This window comes from Salmo salar, chromosome ssa01 (assembly GCF_905237065.1).
Source record: "Salmo salar chromosome ssa01, Ssal_v3.1, whole genome shotgun sequence".
In the NCBI taxonomy this organism is placed as follows: domain Eukaryota; kingdom Metazoa; phylum Chordata; class Actinopteri; order Salmoniformes; family Salmonidae; genus Salmo; species Salmo salar.
The window spans coordinates 650,883-670,513 of NC_059442.1; the positions used below are offsets into that span (position 1 = coordinate 650,883).

The 19,631-nt window shown below is 45.6% G+C and overlaps 1 protein-coding gene across 2 annotated transcripts in view; it reads left to right on the forward strand.

Moving 5' to 3' along the window:
• Positions 1–19,631, forward strand: part of LOC106606645 (AF4/FMR2 family member lilli) — a 52,556-nt gene that overhangs the window by 22,175 nt on the left and 10,750 nt on the right. For both annotated transcript variants that reach the window (XM_045704201.1, XM_045704228.1), the window contains exons 11-15: positions 3,030–3,171; positions 5,035–5,139; positions 14,567–14,657; positions 15,167–15,359; positions 19,258–19,332. In XM_045704201.1, coding sequence (XP_045560157.1) covers positions 3,030–3,171; positions 5,035–5,139; positions 14,567–14,657; positions 15,167–15,359; positions 19,258–19,332 — 606 coding nt within the window. The remainder of the gene's footprint in view (positions 1–3,029; positions 3,172–5,034; positions 5,140–14,566; positions 14,658–15,166; positions 15,360–19,257; positions 19,333–19,631) is intronic.

Genomic DNA, 19,631 nt, shown 5'->3' on the forward strand with positions numbered 1-19,631 from the left:
GTGCACAACTCTATGCTGAAATGGCACCCTATTCCCTGTCTAGTGCACAACTCTATTATGAAATGGCACCCTATTCCCTGTCTAGTGCACAACTCTATGCTGAAATGGCACCCTATTCCCTGTCTAGTGCACAACTCTATTCTGAAATGGCACCCTATTCCCTGTCTAGTGCACAACTCTATTCTGAAATGGCACCCTATTCCCTGTCTAGTGCACAACTCTATGCTGAAATGGCACCCTATTCCCTGTCTAGTGCACAACTCTATTATGAAATGGCACCCTATTCCCTGTCTAGTGCACAACTCTATGCTTAAATGGTACCCTATTCCCTGTCTAGTGCACAACTCTATGCTGAAATGGCACCCTATTCCCTGTCTAGTGCACAACTCTATGCTGAAATGGCACCCTATTCCCTGTCTAGTGCACAACTCTATGCTGAAATGGCACCCTATTCGCTGTCTAGTGCACAACTCTATTCTGAAATGGCACCCTATTCCCTGTCTAGTGCACAACTCTATGCTGAAATGGCACCCTATTCCCTGTCTAGTGCACAACTCTATGCTGAAATGGCACCCTATTCCCTGTCTAGTGCACAACTCTATGCTGAAATGGCACCCTATTTCCTGTCTAGTGCACAACTCTATGCTGAAATGGCACCCTATTCCCTGTCTAGTGCACAACTCTATGCTTAAATGGCACCCTATTCCCTGTCTAGTGCACAACTCTATGCTGAAATGGCACCCTATTCCCTGTCTACCACTTTTGTTCTCGGCAGGTTGTAAAAACCTGCTGCTGCCTGGTATAAGATGTTTATAAAGATTAAATGTTATATTTTTAACAGCAGCATCTTTCTCTTCTATGCGCCGGTCCAGTAATGGAAACTTTCATGCGCATATCACATGTGGCAGCTGTAATCAGTTAGTCACACCCCCTACCAGCGCTCACATCCCCCCCTACCAGCGCTCACATCCCCCCCTACCAGCGCTCACATCCCCCCTACCAGCGCTCACATCCCCCCTACCAGCGCTCATCCCCCCTACCAGCGCTCACATCCCCCCCTACCAGCGCTCACATCCCCCCTACCAGCGCTACATCCCCCCCTACCAGCGCTCACATCCCCCCCTACCAGCGCTACATCCCCCCCTACCAGCGCCACATCCCCCCCTACCAGCGCTCACATCCCCCCCTACCAGCGCTCACATCCCCCCCTACCAGCGCTCACATCCCCCCCTACCAGCGCTCACATCCCCCCCTACCAGCGCTCACATCCCCCCCTACCAGCGCTCACATCCCCCCTACCAGCGCTCACATCCCCCCTACCAGCGCCACATCCCCCCTACCAGCGCTCACATCCCCCCCTACCAGCGCTCACATCCCCCCTACCAGCGCTCACATCCCCCCTACCAGCGCTCACATCCCCCCCTACCAGCGCTCACATCCCCCCCTACCAGCGCTCATCCCCCCCTACCAGCGCTCACATCCCCCCCTACCAGCGCTACATCCCCCCCTACCAGCGCTCACATCCCCCCTACCAGCGCTCACATCCCCCCCTACCAGCGCTCACATCCCCCCTACCAGCGCTCACATCCCTCCCCTACCAGCGCTCACATCCTCCCCTACCAGCGCTCACATCCTCCCCCTACCAGCGCTCACATCCCCCCCTACCAGCGCTCACATCCCCCCCTACCAGCGCTACATCCCCCCCTACCAGCGCTCACATCCCCCCCTACCAGCGCTCACATCCCCCCCTACCAGCGCTCACATCCCCCCTACCAGCGCTCACATCCCCCCCCTACCAGCGCTCACATCCCCCCCTACCAGCGCTCACATCCCCCCCCTACCAGCGCTCACACCTCCCCCTACCAGCGCTCACATCCCCCCCTACCAGCGCTCACATCCCCCCTACCAGCGCTCACATCCCCCCCTACCAGCGCTCACATCCCCCCTACCAGCGCTCACATCCCCCCCTACCAGCGCTCACATCCCCCCCTACCAGCGCTCACATCCCCCCCGTACCAGCGCTCACATCCCCCCCTACCAGCGCTCACATCCCCCCCTACCAGCGCTCACATCCCCCCTACCAGCGCTCACTCCTGCTTCTCCGTCGACTCTTCCTGCTCATCTGTTCCTCCATCAGTTTTTAAGATATAATTTAGCATTGCTATCAATCGGGATAAAGTCCTTGATGAGTCATCTGTTAAAATGTACATTTTGATATATTGGAGCAGCGTCATGTGATCTCTCAGTGCCAGAAGTGGAATATTGTGCGCAGCTTGTCGACACAGAAAACGGCTCTAAGCAATTACCTTTATTTTAGCGATGATTTGCATTAGATATAATTTCACAAAACATGTCGCGGGCAGTTTTTAAATGAATTCTGGGCCGCTAATTATTGGTTTGATAACAAACAGCATTGTAATTTGTACAGCGGCCCACGGCCCTCCATTTGTACGTCGGCGGGTCAATTTCCCAAAACAATTATTATTGTTAGAATAGTAGAATATACAAGGTGCCATTTTGAAATTGTCGTTGTGCATCTTATGTCAGTCGCTAGCTAGGTTTCTATCCATTTGGCGACTGAATTTCATGCGAATATTCTAAAATCTGCATAAAAACAATATGTACATTTTCCATCAAATTGACTTGTTGTGGATAAAGTGATGTGCGTGTTGACGTAGTGAACATTTAAAATACCTTTTGCGGCGAACAGGACGCTAGGCCACTCTGACGTTTTTTTCTCCAGTGGTATTGTGATACTTGGCTTCGTGTCGTGATACCTGGCCCTCGCGTCGTGATACCTGGCTTCGTATCGCGATACCTGGCTTCGTATCGCGATACTTGGCCTCGCGTCGTGATACCCGGCCCTCGCGTCGCGATACCCGGCCCTCGCGTCGCGATACCCGGCCCTCGCGTCGTGACGACGACGACAACTATTTTCTGAGATGTCACTGTGTTCTACTTCTTTAGCTGTTAGATCAGCCGTCCTACTCTTGACGCTTTCTGAACACAGCTCCGATGTCCTGTTGTAGGCTGTTTGGGAACCGGTCCTTTTGTTACGAGAAGATGCAGCAGTATGATCGGGCGTTGTGTGACGCCGAGCTGGCGCTCTCCATGGAGCCTGGTTGGATTAAAGGACTATACAGGAAGGGGAAAGCTCTGTCTGGACTCAAGGTATTCAACAACATTATAATAATAATACTTCAATTCAACTTCAGGATTTTATCTCCCATCTCTGTGTTATGTTTGTCAATCTCACTATGCGCTCCCTCCATCTCTGTCCTCCCTCCCTCTCTCTGTCCACCCCCCTCCCTCTCTCTGTCCACCCCTCTCCCTCTCTCTGTCCTCCCTCCCTCCCTCTCTCTGTCCACCCCTCTCCCTCTCTCTGTCCACCCCTCTCCCTCTCTCTGTCCACCCCTCTCCCTCTCTCTGTCCACCCCTCTCCCTCTCTCTGTCCACCCCTCTCCCTCTCTCTGTCCACCCCTCTCCCTCTCTCTGTCCACCCCTCTCCCTCTCTCTGTCCACCCCTCTCCCTCTCTCTGTCCACCCCTCTCCCTCTCTCTGTCCACCCCTCTCCCTCTCTCTGTCCACCCCTCTCCCTCTCTCTGTCCACCCCTCTCCTTCTCTCTGTCCACCCCTCTCCCTCTCTCTGTCCTCCCTCCCTCCCTCTCTCTGTCCTCCCTCCCTCTGTCCACCCCTCTCTCTGTCCACCCCTCTCTCTGTCCACCCCTCTCTCTGTCCACCCCTCTCTCTGTCCACCCCTCTCTCTGTCCACCCCTCTCTCTGTCCACCCCTCTCTCTGTCCACCCCTCTCTCTGTCCACCCCTCTCTCTGTCCACCCCTCTCTCTGTCCACCCCTCTCTCTGTCCACCCCTCTCTCTGTCCACCCCTCTCTCTGTCCACCCCTCTCTCTGTCCACCCCTCTCCCTCTCTCTGTCCACCCCTCTCCCTCTCTCTGTCCACCCCTCTCCCTCTCTCTGTCCACCCCTCTCTCTGTCCACCCTCTCCCTCTCGCTGTCCTCTCTCTCTCTGTCCTCTCTGTCCACCCCTCTCCCTCTCTCTGTCCACCCCTCTCCCTCTCTCTGTCCACCCCTCTCTCTGTCCACCCCTCTCTCTGTCCACCCCTCTCTCTGTCCACCCCTCTCTCTGTCCACCCCTCTCTCTGTCCACCCCTCTCTCTGTCCACCCCTCTCTCTGTCCACCCCTCTCTCTGTCCACCCCTCTCTCTGTCCACCCCTCTCCCTCTCTCTGTCCACCCCTCTCCCTCTCTCTGTCCACCCCTCTCCCTCTCTCTGTCCACCCCTCTCCCTCTCTCTGTCCACCCCTCTCCCTCTCTCTGTCCACTCTCTCTCTGTCCACCCTCTCCCTCTCGCTGTCCTCTCTCTCTCTGTCCTCTCTGTCCACCCCTCTCCCTCTCTCTGTCCACCCCTCTCCCTCTCTCTGTCCTCCCTCCCTCCCTCTCTCTGTCCTCCCTCCCTCCCTCTCTCTGTCCACCCCTCTCCCTCTCTCTGTCCACCCCTCTCCCTCTCTCTGTCCACCCCTCTCCCTCTCTCTGTCCACCCCTCTCCCTCTCTCTGTCCACCCCTCTCCCTCTCTCTGTCCACCCCTCTCTCTGTCCACTCTCTCTCTGTCCACCCTCTCCCTCTCGCTGTCCTCTCTCTCTCTCGCTGTCCTCTCTCTCTCTCGCTGTCCTCTCTCTCTCTGTCCACCCTCTCCATCTCTCTGTCCACCCCTCTCCCTCTCTCTGTCCACCCCTCTCCCTCTCTCTGTCCACCCCTCTCCCTCTCTCTGTCCACCCTCTCCCTCTCTCTGTCCACCCTCTCTGTCCACCCTCTCTGTCCTCCATCTCTGTCCTCCATCTCTGTCCTCCATCTCTGTCCTCCATCTCTGTCCACCCCTCTCCCTCTCTCTGTCCTCCCTCTCTCTGTCCTCCCTCTCTCTGTCCACCCCTCTCTCTCTCTGTCCTCCATCTCTGTCCTCCCTCTCTCTGTCCTCCCTCTCTCTGTCCACCCCTCTCTGTCCTCCATCTCTGTCCAGAGGTACTTTGAGGCATGCCAGACCTATAAGGAGGTATTGAAGCAGGACAGTTTGTGTTCAGATGCTGCTCAGGAGTTGATGAAAGTTCAGATCATGCAGCTGATGGTATGTACGGAAGCCTCTTTTAATTTAACATGTAGAAATATTATAATAATATAGATTCTACGTAGGTAGAAAGAAAATCTATATATTTTCACCTACATTACTGTTATTATGTTTATTTGAAGAGGGACAGCGTACATCAAAACATATAGTACCAGTCCAAAGTTTGGACACCTACTCATTCAAGTTATTTTTGTTTATTTTTTATTTTCTACATTGTACAATAATAGTGAAGATGTCACAACTATGAAATAACACATGGAATCATGTAGTAACCAAAAAAGTGTTAAATAAATCAAAATATATTTTAGGTTCTTCAAAGTAGCCACTCTTTGCCTTGATGACAGCTTTAGACACTCTTGGCATTCTCTCAACCAGCTTCACCTGGAATGCTTTTACAAAAGTATTGAAGTTCCCACATATGCTGAGCACTTGTTGGCTGCTTTTCCTTCACTCTGTGGTCCAACTCATCCCAAACCATCTCAATTGGGTTGAGGTCAGATGATTGTGGAGGCCAGGTCATCTGAGGCAGCACTCCATTACTCTCCTTCTTGGTCAAATAGCCCTTACACAGCCTGATGTGTGTTGGGTCATAGTCCTGTTGAAAAACAAATGATAGTCCCACTAAGGGCAAACCAGATGGGATGGCGTATCGCTGCAGAATGCTGTGGTAGCCATGCTGATTAAGTGTGCCTTGAATTCAAAATAAATCACAGACTGTGTCACCAGCAAAGCACCATCACACCTCCTCCTCCATGCTTCACGGTGGGAACCACACATGCGGAGATCATCCGTTCACCTACTCGACCATGAAGGCCTGATTCACACAGTCTCCTCTGAACAGCTGATGTTGAGATGTGTCTGTTACTTGAACTCTGTAAAGTATTTATTTGGGCTGCTATTTCTGAGGCTGGTAACTCTAATGAACTTATCCTCTGCAGCAGAGGTAACTCTGGGTCTTCCTTTCCTGTGGCGGTCCTCATGAGAGCCAGTTTCATCATAGCGCTTGATGGTTTTTGCGACTGCACTTGAAGAAACCTTAAGTTCTCTAAATTTTCCAGATTGACTGACCTTCGTCTTAATGTAATGATGGACTGTCATTTCTCTTTGCTTATTTGAGTTGTTCTTACCATAATATGGACTTGGTCTTTTACCAAATAGGGCTATCTTCTGTATACCACCCCTACCTTGTCACGACACAACTGATTGGCTCAAACGCATTAAGAAGGAAAGAAATTCCACAAATTATATTTTAACAAGGCACACCTGTTAATTGAAATGCATTCCAGGTGACTACCTCATGAAGCTGGTTGAGAGAATGCCAAGAGTGTGCAAAGCTGTCATGAAGGCAAAGGGTGGCTACTTTGAAGAATCTAAAATATAAAATATTTAGATTTAACACTTTTCTGGTTACTACATGAGTCCATATGTGTTATTTCATAGTTTTGATGTCTTCACTATTATTCTACAATATAAAAAAATAATAATAAAGAAACCCTTGAATGAGTAGGAGTATCCAAACTTTTGACTGGTATTGTAAGTCTCAGTACAGCAGCTAATTTTTGTCTGCAATCAAATCCAATTTTATTTGTCACATGCAGATGTTATTACGGGTGTATAGAAATGCTTGTGTTTCTAGCTTCGACAGTGTAGTAGTGTCTAAAAATTCACAACAATATACACACAACCTAAAAGTAAAAAGAATGGAATTAAGAAATATATAAATATTAGGATGAGCAATATCGAAGTGGCATTGACTAAAATTCAGTAGAATACAGTATATACATATGAGATGAGTAAAGCAGTATGTAAACATTATTAAAGTGACCATTGTTCCATTATTAAAGTGACCAGTGATTCCATGTCTATGGGGCAGCAGCCTCTCTGTGCTAGTGATGGCTGTTTAACAGTCTGATGGCCTTGAGATAGAAGCTGTTTATCAATCTCTCATTCCCAGCTTTGATGCACCTGTACTGACCTCACCTTCTGGATGATAGTCCCCGGGCAGGGTAGCGTATAAACAAGAAAAACATTATATACGAACATACAAACATCATTTAAAAAAATATATATGATGAAATAAAAATTTGCTAGATGGTAATTTTCCATGAAGAAAAATGGTGACTTGCTTCAGTGCTGTGAATGTATTTTTGTGGCATTAGGAAAGAGAGAGTCCAAGTCAGTTGTACAACTGAAAATGTCTCTTCCACATTTAACCCAACCCCCTCTGAATCAGAGAGGTGCAGGGGGCTGCCTTAATCGACATCCACGTCTTTAACGTCCGGGGAACAGTGGGTTAACTGCCTTGTTCAGGGCGCGGGGAACAGTGGGTTAACTGCCTTGTTCAGGGCGCGGGGAACAGTGGGTTAACTGCCTTGTTCAGGGCGCGGGGAACAGTGGGTTAACTGCCTTGTTCAGGGCGCGGGGAACAGTGGGTTAACTGCCTTGTTCAGGGCCCGGGGAACAGTGGGTTAACTGCCTTGTTCAGGGGGTAGAACGACAGATTTTTACCTTGCCAGCTCAGAGATTCGATCCAGCAACCTTTCGGTTACTAGTCCAACGCTCTAACCACTAGGCTACCTGCCACATGTCCAGGCTATAGGATATAGGATAGCCTGAACATGTGAAAATAGGTTTGGTATCTCTAGCTTGAAAGGTTGAAGAATTACTGTTGTGGAGTTGTTGTTGTTGGTAAATAATTTGAAGTTAGGAAAGCCTGAATGTTTTTAAAGTTGGTCTTGACGCTTAATTAACCAAGGAGCCATTTAGAATGGCTACTACCACTGTATTCTCGTTCGAACCCACTGTATTCTCGTTCGAACCCACTGTATTCTCGTTCGAACCCACTGTGTTCTCGTTCGAACCCACTGTATTCTCGTTCGAACCCACTGTATTCTCGTTCGAACCCACTGTATTCTCGTTCGAACCCACTGTATTCTCGTTCGAACCCACTGTATTCTCGTTCGAACCCACTGTGTTCTCGTTCGAACCCACTGTATTCTCGTTCGTTCGAACCCACTGTATTCTCGTTCGTTCGAAACCCACTGTATTCTCGTTCGTTCAAACCCACTGTACCCACTGTATTCTCATTCAAACCCACTGTACCCACTGTATTCTCGTTCAAACCCACTGTATTCTCGTTCAAACCCACTGTACCCACTGTATTCTCATTCAAACCCACTGTACCCACTGTATTCTCGTTCAAACCCACTGTATTCTCGTTCGTTCAAACCCACTGTATTCTCGTTCAAACCCACTGTATTCTCATTCAAACCCACTGTATTCTCGTTCGTTCAAACCCACTGTATTCTCGTTCGTTCAAACCCACTGTACCCACTGTATTCTCATTCAAACCCACTGTACCCACTGTATTCTCATTCAAACCCACTGTACCCACTGTATTCTCGTTCAAACCCACTGTATTCTCGTTCGTTCAAACCCACTGTATTCTCGTTCGTTCAAACCCACTGTATTCTCGTTCAAACCCACTGTACCCACTGTATTCTCATTCAAACCCACTGTATTCTCGTTCGTTCGAACCCACTGTATTCTCGTTCAAACCCACTGTATTCTCGTTCAAACCCACTGTATTCTCGTTCGTTCGAACCCACTGTATTCTCGTTCGTTCGAACCCACTGTATTCTCGTTCAAACCCACTGTATTCTCATTCAAACCCACTGTATTCTCGTTCGTTCAAACCCACTGTACCCACTGTATTCTCATTCAAACCCACTGTATTCTCGTTCGTTCAAACCCACTGTACCCACTGTATTCTCATTCAAACCCACTGTACCCACTGTATTCTCGTTCAAACCCACTGTATTTTCGTTCGTTCAAACCCACTGTATTTTCGTTCGTTCAAACCCACTGTATTTTCGTTCGTTTAAACCCACTGTATTTTCGTTCGAACCCACTGTATTTTCGTTCGTTCAAACCCACTGTACCCACTGTATTCTCGTTCGTTCGAACCCACTGTATTCTCGTTCGTTCGAACCCACTGTATTCTCGTTCGTTCGAACCCACTGTATTCTCGTTCGTTCAAACCCACTGTATTCTCGTTCAAACCCACTGTACCCACTGTATTCTCATTCAAACCCACTGTATTCTCGTTCGTTCAAACCCACTGTACCCACTGTATTCTCATTCAAACCCACTGTACCCACTGTATTCTCATTCAAACCCACTGTACCCACTGTATTCTCGTTCAAACCCATTAAAATATGGTTCTCGTTCCAAAAGTATTCATAGATTACTTGTCAAAAGATTGAAACTAAGTAGGCTCTATCTGAACATGTCAATGTTTTGGAGGTGATAACACATCTCCTCCTACATGGTCTTAGCTATGTATTACGGCTGTCTCAGACAATTTTGCGGGGAGGGAAAAACTGAACGTCGTCTGTCCTTTTGACCAATCTTGGTTTAATCAGACCAGAAAAACATGTTTCTCATGAGCTGAGACTCCTTTTAGGTGCCTTTTGGTAAACTCCAAGCGGGCTGTCATGTGCTTTTTACTGAGGAGTGGCTTCCGTCTGGTCACTCTACCATAAAGGCCTGATTGGTGGAGTGCTGCAGAGATGGTTGTCCTTCTGGAAGATTCTCCCATCTCCACAGAGGAACTCTGGAGCTCTGTCAGAGTGACCATCGGGTTCTTGGTCACCTCCCGGACCAAGGCCCTTCTCCCCCGATTGGAGCTGTCCATCCGGCCAAACTGAGCAAACGTCTTCCATTTAAGAATGATGATGATAAAGGCAACTGTTTTCTTGGGGACCTTCAATGCTGCAGACATGTTTTGGTACCCTTCCCCAGATCTGTGCCTCGACACAATCCTGTCTCGGAGCTCTATGGACAATTCCTTCAACCTCATGGCTTGGTTTTTGCTCTGACATGCAATGTCAACTGTGGGACCTTATGTAGACAGGTGTGTCTTTCCAAATCATGTCCAATCAATTGAATTTACCACAGGTGGACACCAAACAAGTTGTAGAAACATCTCAAGGATGACCAATGTAAACAGGATGCACCTGAGCTCAATTTCGAGTCTCATAGCAAAGGGTCTGAATACTTATGTAAATAAGATATTTTTTTTGTTGCAAAAATCTCTAAAATGCTGTTTTCTATTTTAGAATAAGGCTGTAACGTAACAATGTGAAAAAAGGGAAGGGGTCTGAATACTTCCTGAATGCCCCCAGAAAAGCAGATCCCTTTGAGCATGGGGAAGTTATTAGTTACATGTTGGATGGTGTATCAAAACACCCAGTCACTACAAAGATACAGGTGTCCTTCCTAACTCAGTTGCCGGAGAGGAAGGAAACCGCTCAGGGATTTCACCATGAGGCCAATGGTCACTTTAAAACAGTTACAGAGTTGAATGGTTGTGATAGGAGAAAACTGAGGATGGATCAACAACATTGTAGTTACTCCACAATGCTAATCTAACTGACAGAGTGAAAAGAAGGAAGCCTGTACAGAATGAAACATTTCCAAAACATGCATCCTGTTTGCAACAAGGCGTTAAAGCAATACTGCAAAAAAAAGTTTGGAAAAGCAGTTCACGTTTTGTCCTGCATACAAATTGTTATGTTTGGGGCAAATCTAATACAACACATTACTGAGTACCACTCTCCATTTTTTTTCAAGTATGGTGATGGCTGCATCATGTTATGGGTATACTTGTAATTGTTAAAGACTGGGGAGTTTTTCAGGACAAAACAAAACCGATACAAATAAATTAACTCAATAGAGCACAGGAAAAATCCTCGAGGAAAAACCTAGTTGTCTACTTTCCACCCAGATGAATTCACCTTTTCAGCAGGACAATAATCTAAAACGCAAGGCCAAATCTACACTGGAGTTGCTTACCAAGGAGACGTGAATGTTTCTGAGTGGCCGAGTTAGATTTTCAAGTAGATTTATTTCAAAACTCTACAGCAAGACCTGAAAATGGTTGTCTAGCAATGATCAACAACCAATTTGACACAGCTTGAAGATTTTTGAAAAGAGTTATGGGCAAACGATCCAGGTGTGGAAAGCTCTTCGAGACTTACCCAGAAAGACTCACAGCTGTAGTCGCTGCCAAAGGTCCTTCTACAGAGTATTGACTGAGGGGTGAATATTTTATGTAAATTCGATTTCTGTATTTCAATTTTGGTAAATTTGCAAAAAAATATCTAAACATGTTTTCACTTTGTCATTAAGGGTTATTGTGTGTAAATGGGTGATTTTTAAAATAAATATATTTAATCCATTTTGAATTCCGGCTGTAACACAACAAAATGTGGAATAAGTCGAAGGGGTTTCTGAAGGCACTGTAACAGTATAATCTACATACATTTGTATATCAACACCATGGCACACATGCAGGTAATTTATATATATATAAGCTATAAAGGTAAAGGGTAAAGGTCCTATGACGGATCCCTGTGGGACCCCCGTTACCAGATAACGAAACTCTATGATTCTACCGTACTATATTCTGACAGATAAATATGAATCCATCCATTTTAAAGCATTTTGGGGGGGAGAAATTCATCTTTGCTAGTTTAGAGAGTAGGATTCTGTGATTTTTACAATATCAAATACTTTTTTTGCACATTTTTATTAACACAGCTCTTACCACTTCCCCTTTTTGTCAAGTTTCAATTTAACCTTCTCCCAAAAAAAATACAAGTTAGCTCTCAGTGGAATGATTCGCAGAGAAGCCGAATTGTAGTGGGGTATAATGAGAAAGCGCTAGTATTCAAGTGGCTAGGTTTTCAAGCTGCTTCAAATTTTGTTAACTTCCACCTTGGAATCATAACATTTTGATTGGGTGATACATAACTCTCTGTAAACCTATGGATCTGAATAAAGACATGAAAGCAGTGACTATAGAGTAGCTATCCTTTTATCCAACTGAAAAGTTGATGGAACCTTATCTCCCTAAAATATGTCTTGCCCCTTTACTCTTAAACTGGCTTTTTCCAAATTTGTTTTACATAATTTTTTTTTTTAAATTTCGCCTCAATTTAAAAGTTTCCTTTTGATAAATGTTCTTAACTGTGAACCTTGTTTCCTCCTGAATTCATTCTGTCAACATCAAAACAATCACATTTTATTAGTCACATACACGTGATTAGCAGATGATACTGTGGGTGTCGCGAAATGCTTGTGTTTATTATAGTAATATCTAACAATTCACAATACATCTAAAGGAATGGAATTTAGAATATATAAATATTTGGGTGTGCAATGTCAGAGCGACAGATACAGTAGGATAGAATACATTATATACATATGAGATGAGTAATGCAAAATATGTAAACATTCTTAGTGACTAGTGTTCCAATTTATTAAAGTGGCCAGTGATTTCAAGTCTGTGTATATAGGGCAGCAGCCTCTAATGTGCTATTGATGGCTATTTTACTTCTTGTGGATTAGTGGGACGCTACCGTCCCATTTCGACAATTTCCGGTGAAATTGCAGAGCGCCAAATTCAAATTAAATTACTATACATTTTTAACTTTCATGAACTCACAAGTGCAATACATCAAAATAAAGATTCATTTGTTGTTAATCCAGCCGCCATCTCAGATTTCTACAAGGATTTATGGCGAAAGCAAACCATGCGATTATCTGAGGACAGTGCGCAGCACACAAATGCATAACAAATCATTTTCAACCAAGGAGTTGCGACACGTAAGTCAGAAACAGCGATATAATATATGCCTTACCTTTTGAAGGTCTTCTTCTGTTGGCACTACAAAAGGTCCCATTTATATTACAAATGGCCCTTTTTGTTCGATTGTCTTTCTTTATAACCATAAAAACTCAGTTTAGCTGGCGTGCTTTAGTCAATAATCCACTCGGTTTCCGTCCTTCAAAATGCATACAAAATGAATCCCAAACGTTAACAATAAACTTATAAACTTATCCAAACAACTCAATCAATGTTTATAATCAAACAATAGGTACCCTAATACGCAAATAAACTATAAAATTTAAGACGGAGAATCGTTATTGTCTTTACTGGAGATAAACAAAAAGAACGCGCTATCTCGGCCATCCGCATGGAAACACTACAGCCAAAATGGGAGCCCTTAGAAAAACTATTTCTCATACTCATTTTTCCAAAAACCAGCCTGAAACTCTTTCTAAAGACTGTTGACATCTAGTGGAAGCCCTAGGAATTTGCAATCAGGCACGATTTCGCCCTATTATAGAAGTGCCAGCTATTGAAATCGGTGGTAGAATGAATGTATTTTTTGGGGGGGATGGTTTGACCTCGTGGTTTCGCCTGCCATTTCAGTTCTGTTATACTCACAGACATTATTTTAACAGTTTTAGAATGTTTTCTATCCAAATCTACCAATTATATGCATATACTAGCTTCTGGGCCTGAGTAGCAGGCAGTTTACTTTCGGCACGCTTTTCATCCGGATGTCAAAATACCGCACCCTATCCCAAAGAAGTTAACAGTCTGATGGCCTGGAGGTAGAAGCTGTTTAACAGTCTGATGGCCTTGAGATAGAAGCTGTTTAACAGTCTGATGGCCTGGAGATAGAAGCTGTTTAACAGTCTGATGGCCTTGAGATAGAAGCTGTTTTTCAGTCTCTCGGTTCCAGCTTTGATGCCGCTGTACTGACCTCGCCTTCTGGATGATAGCGGGGTGAACAGGCAGTGGCTCGGGTGATTGTTGTCCTTGATCTTTTTGGCCTTCCTGTGACATTGGGTGCTGTAGGTCTCCTGGAAGGCGGGTAGTTTTCCCCCGCACCACCCTCTGGAGAGCCCTGCGGTTGCGGGCGGTGCAAGTTGCCGTACCAGGCGGTGATACAGCCCGACAGGATGCTGTCAATTGTGCATCTGTAAAAGCTTTTGAGGGTTTTAGGTGCCAAGCCAAATTTCTTCAGCCTCCTGAGGTTGAGTAGGCGCTGTTGCGCCTACGATTTCAGATTGTCCGTGATGTGTACGGCGAGGAACTTGAAGTTTTCCACTTGCGCTGCATTCTCGTCGATGAGGATAAGATGGGGGTTGCTCCCTCTGCTGTTTCTTGAAGTCCTAGTCCAGTTGTTTTCTCAGACCTCTGAATTAATTCCAGTTTATAATGCTTTCTGTAGTGCAGTATCTCTTCCATTACCTGCCATAGGGTGTCATTAAATAAGATGCATAGAATATCTCTGTCTCTTTCCACCTGCGTGTGTGTGTGTGTGTGTGTGTGTGTGTGTGTACGCTTGTGTACCTATTTTAGTTGACTAATAAATGACTGCAGCGCCCACAGGGCTCTCCAGAGGTACTGTCTACCCAACGCACCATCCTATTATAACCTCTCTAACGTGCTGGTGAATGCACCAATCTGTAAGTCGCTCTGGATAAGAGCGTTTGCTAAATGACGTAAAATGTCAAATGTAAATGTTGCTGATTTGGATGTGTGGTGTGTTTTTTTTTTTCATCCTAGGAAATGGGATTTACTCGTGAGCAGAGCTCTAATGCGCTGATTGCCCATGGAGACTTTGAGAAGACGCTTAATGTCCTGTCTGGTATTGAAGGTAAACAACTAGACTTAACAGTAGCCCGAGTCCCACAACAGTTTGTGCTGTCTTGCCAATATGACAATGCGTTGTCGCAACGGCACAAACCGATCTGGGACTCGGTTAATGTCCCCCAATTCATAAAGATAACACCTTTTGAATATCTGGTATTTTAACTTGTGTATCTCTCTCTCTCTCTGCTCTCTCTGTTCTCTCTGTCTCTCTTCTCTCTGTCTCTCTCCTCTCTGTCTCTCTCTCTCTCTCTCTCTCTCTCTCTCTCTCTCTGTGTGTGTCGCTCTCTGTGTGTGTCGCTCTCTGTGTGTGTGTCGCTCTCTGTGTGTGTGTCGCTCTCTGTGTGTCGCTCTCTGTGTGTCGCTCTCTGTGTGTCGCTCTCTGTGTGTCGCTCTCTCTGTGTGTCGCTCTCTCTGTGGGTCGCTCTCTCTGTGGGTCGCTCTCTCTGTCTCTCTGTGTGTGTGTCTCTCTCTGTGTGTGTGTGTCTCTCTCTGTGTGTGTGTGTCTCCCCATAGATGAATATGGTAGTAATGACCTTCCTGCGGCTGCTACCTCAGCGGAGGACAGTGCGACGTGGGAGGGAGTGGGCCCCAGACCTAAACCTCTACTCCAAACCAGACCTAAACCCAGATCCACTACCCCAGGCCCTAAACCCAGATCCCCTATCCCAGGCCCTGTACACCATGATGCACCAGGAGGGAGTACAAGGTGAGATACAGTACCAGTCAAAAGTTTGGACACACCTACTCATTCCAGGGTTTTTCTTTATTTTTTACTATTTTCTACATTGTAGAATAACAGTGAAGACATCAACTAGAACTATGAAATAACACATATGGAATCATGTAGTAACCAAAAAAAGTGTTAAATAAATCAAAATATATTTTTCAAAGTAGCCACCCTTTGCCTTCATGACAGCTTTACACATTCTTGGCATTCTCTCAACCAGCTTCATGAGGTAGTCACCTGGAATGCATTTCAATTAACAGGTGTGCCTTGTTAATATGTGGATTTTTTTTTCCTTAACCTCTATGGGCTAGGTGGGACGCTAGCGTGCCACCCGTGGTGCACTCCATCAACAGCAGGTGCATTTCAAGAGCGGCAAATTTGAATCCAAATAAATGTCAAAATTCTAATTTTTCAAACATACAACTATTTTACACCCTTTGAAAGATAAACATCTCCTTAATCTAACCACGTTTTACGATTTCAAAAAGGTTTTACGGCGAAAGCATAAATTTAGAGTATGTTAGGACAGTACATTTACAAGAGTTGTGTGTAATGTTTTGTCAATTCAAAGACAGGGTCACCAAAACCATAAAACCAGCTAAAATGATGCACTAACCTTTTACAATCTCCATCAGATGACACTCCTAGGACATTATGTTAGACAATGCATGCATTTTTAGTTCTATCAAGTTGATATTTATATCCAAAAACAGCGTTTTACTATGGCATTGATGTTGAGGAAATCGTTTCCCTCCAATAACCCGGCAGTCAAGTCAGCGTCACAAATTAAATAATTAAAATTAGAAAACATTGGTAAAATATTATATTGTCATTTAAAGAATTATAGATTTACATCTCTTGAACGCAATCAACTTGCCAGATTTAAAAATAACCTTACTGGGAAATCACACTTTGCAATAATCTGAGCACTGCGCCCAGAAAAATACGCGTTGCGATACAGACTAGACGTCATGTTGGGGAGATCTAAAATCGAAAATACTATGTAAATAATCCATTACCTTTGATTCTCTTCATCAGATGTCACTTCCAGGTATCACAGGTCCATAACGAATGTAGTTTTGTTCAAAAAAGCTCATCATTTATGTCCAAAAATCTCCGTCTTGTTAGCACATGATCTAAGCCAGCCGGACTTCTCGTCATGAACGAGGGGAAAAAAATATATTTACGTTCGTTCAAACATGTCAAAGCGTTGTATAGCATAAATCATTAGGGCCTTTTTAACCAGAACATGAATAATATTCAAGGTGGACGAATGCATACTCTTTTATAACGTATTGGAACGAGGGTACCCAACATGAACTTCGCGCGCCAGCTGTCTAATGGGCCATCATCGTTCCATGGCTCTTGTTCGGTCAGATCTCCCTCCAGAAGACTCAAAACACTTTGTAAAGGCTGGTGACATCTAGTGGAAGCAATAGGAAGTGCCAAAATATTCCTCAGCCCCTGTGTTTTTCAATGGGATAGGTTTAAAGGTAATACAACACATCAGGTATCCACTTCCTGTCAGAAAATGTCTCAGGGTTTTGCCTGCCAAATGAGTTCTGTTATACTCACAGACACCATTCAAACAGTTTTAGAAACTTTAGGGTGTTTTCTATCCATATGTAATAAGTATATGCATATTCTAGTTACTGGGTAGGAGTGGTAACCAGATTAAATCGGGTATGTTTTTTTATCCAGCCGTGTCAATACTGCCCCCTAGCCCTAACAGGTTAATGCGTTTGAGCCAATCAGTTGTGACAACGTAGTGGTGGTATACAGAAGATACCCCTTTCTGACCCTGGTTACTCCTGTGTGTCGCTCTGGCTGGGAGTCTGTTAGATGATTGTGATATAGTTGTTGAGTGGCTGCACTGCAAGTATATTGTATGTTTTTAAATATTCAATAAAAAAATAAAAAAAATAATTAAAATAAAGAGAAACCCTTCAATGAGTAGGTGTGTCAAGTTTTAAATGGTACTGTATATCATTACTTCAGGTCTCTTGCGCTGAAATTCTTTACATGAAGCACAAGTTCCTAAATTTAAAAATGTAGCAACACACCAATATTTAGGAGCACAATGAAAGTATTTGATAAAGAGGTGTTTTTATGATTTAGAAATGACAAGAGTTCATGAAAACGGTTTTTGGAGTGTTTTGTGCTCAATCAAACACAATGTACCCACCCCAAATATTTGAGTCACTTAGGTGAAGGAAAAATGTTTAGCTGGTCCTTTAATTAAAGTCGGTATCACTCAGTCTTGTCAGTCTCTTGGTGAGCAGTTGAACCAGCTCAAACTAACATCGGAAAAACAACGTAGTGTGTGAACAACACAATTTTAAATCGCCTTGGGACACAATGACAAACACACTTCAGTAGACTGGCAGGTAAATTTACTTCTATGCCTGTGTGCATTCCCCCTCCCTCCTCCCCCTCCAGGTACTGTTGCTGTATGGGATTTGTAGTTTTTTTGTGTGATTAGATACCAGCTATGAAACAGCAGAAATACTTAGAAAATAGCAACGACAGCAATTATTTTTGCTATAAATTACAACATGCACGTTTGCTCGTACTTGACTTTTTTTGTGTGGCACATCTATTTTGAAGGGTTACCCTGGCGAGCCCCGTTTGAATGGTTTTTGCTGGCGAGCCCCGTTTGAATGGTTACCCTGGCGAGCCCCGTTTGAAGGGTTACCCTGGCGAGCCCCGTTTGAATGGTTTTTGCTGGCGAGCGCCGTTTGAATGGTTTTTGCTGGCGAGCCCCGTTTGAAGGGTTACCCTGGCGAGCCCCGTTTGAATGGTTTTTGCTGGCGAGCGCCGTTTGAATGGTTACCCTGTCGAGCCCCGTTTGAATGGTTTTTGCTGGCGAGCCCCGTTTGAAGGGTTACCCTGGCGAGCCCCGTTTGAATGGTTTTTGCTGGCGAGCCCCGTTTGAATGGTTTTTGCTGGCGAGCCCCGTTTGAATGGTTACCCTGGCGAGCCCCGTTTGAAGGGTTACCCTGGCGAGCCCCGTTTGAAGGGTGACTCTGGCAAGCCCTAGCATGGCTATAATACAGTAAGAGTCTAGGGCTTTCTGTTATAGCACCCTATCTCCTTTATTAGGCACTACGTAGTGCACCAACTAGGGGATCAGGTACGATTTGGGACACAGAGATCAGCTTTAGCTTTGAGTCTGAGAGCTGGGGACTGTTGATTTGTAGCTTTGAGTCTGAGAGCTGGGGACTGTTGATTTGTAGCTTTGAGTCTGAGAGCTGGGGACTGTTGATTTGTAGCTTTGAGTCTGAGAGCTGGGGACTGTTGATTTGTAGCTTTGAGTCTGAGAGCTGGGGACTGTTGATTTGTAGCTTTGAGTCTGAGAGCTGGGGACTGTTGATTTGTAGCTTTGAGTCTGAGAGCTGGGGACTGTTGATTTGTAGCTTTGAGTCTGAGAGCTGGGGACTGTTGATTTGTAGCTTTGAGTCTGAGAGCTGGGGACTGTTGATTTGTAGCTTTGAGTCTGAGAGCTGGGGACTGTTGATTTGTAGCTTTGAGTCTGAGAGCTGGGGACTGTTGATTTGTAGCTTTGAGTCTGAGAGCTGGGGACTGTTGATTTGTAGCTTTGAGTCTGAGAGCTGGGGACTGTTGATTTGTAGCTTTGAGTCTGAGAGCTGGGGACTGTTGATTTGTAGCTTTGAGTCTGAGAGCTGGGGACTGTTGATTTGTAGCTTTGAGTCTGAGAGCTGGGGACTGTTGATTTGTAGCTTTGAGTCTGAGAGCTGGGGACTGTTGATTTGTAGCTTTGAGTCTGAGAGCTGGGGACTGTTGATTTGTAGCTTTGAGTCTGAGAGCTGGGGACTGTTGAAATTACTTTTCATCTGACTTGTTTCTGTCTCCACAGCAATCTCTTTCCTGTATATGTTGGCTGCTTGGGGCCCAACACAACACAACCAATGCTACACAGCCTCTTCAGCAGGTAGTAACATTCTCCATCTCTCCTGTCTCCTCCTCCACCTCTCCTGTCTCCTCCACCTCTCCTGTCTCCTCCTCCACCTCTCCTGTCTCCTCCTCCACCTCTCCTGTCTCCTCCTCCACCTCTCCTGTCTCCTCCTCCACCTCTCCTGTCTCCTCCACCTCTCCTGTCTCCTCCTCCACCTCTCCTGTCTCCTCCACCTCTCCTCCACCTCTCCTGTCTCCTCCTCCACCTCTCCTGTCTCCTCCTCCACCTCTCCTGTCTCCTCCTCCACCTCTCCTGTCTCCTCCTCCACCTCTCCT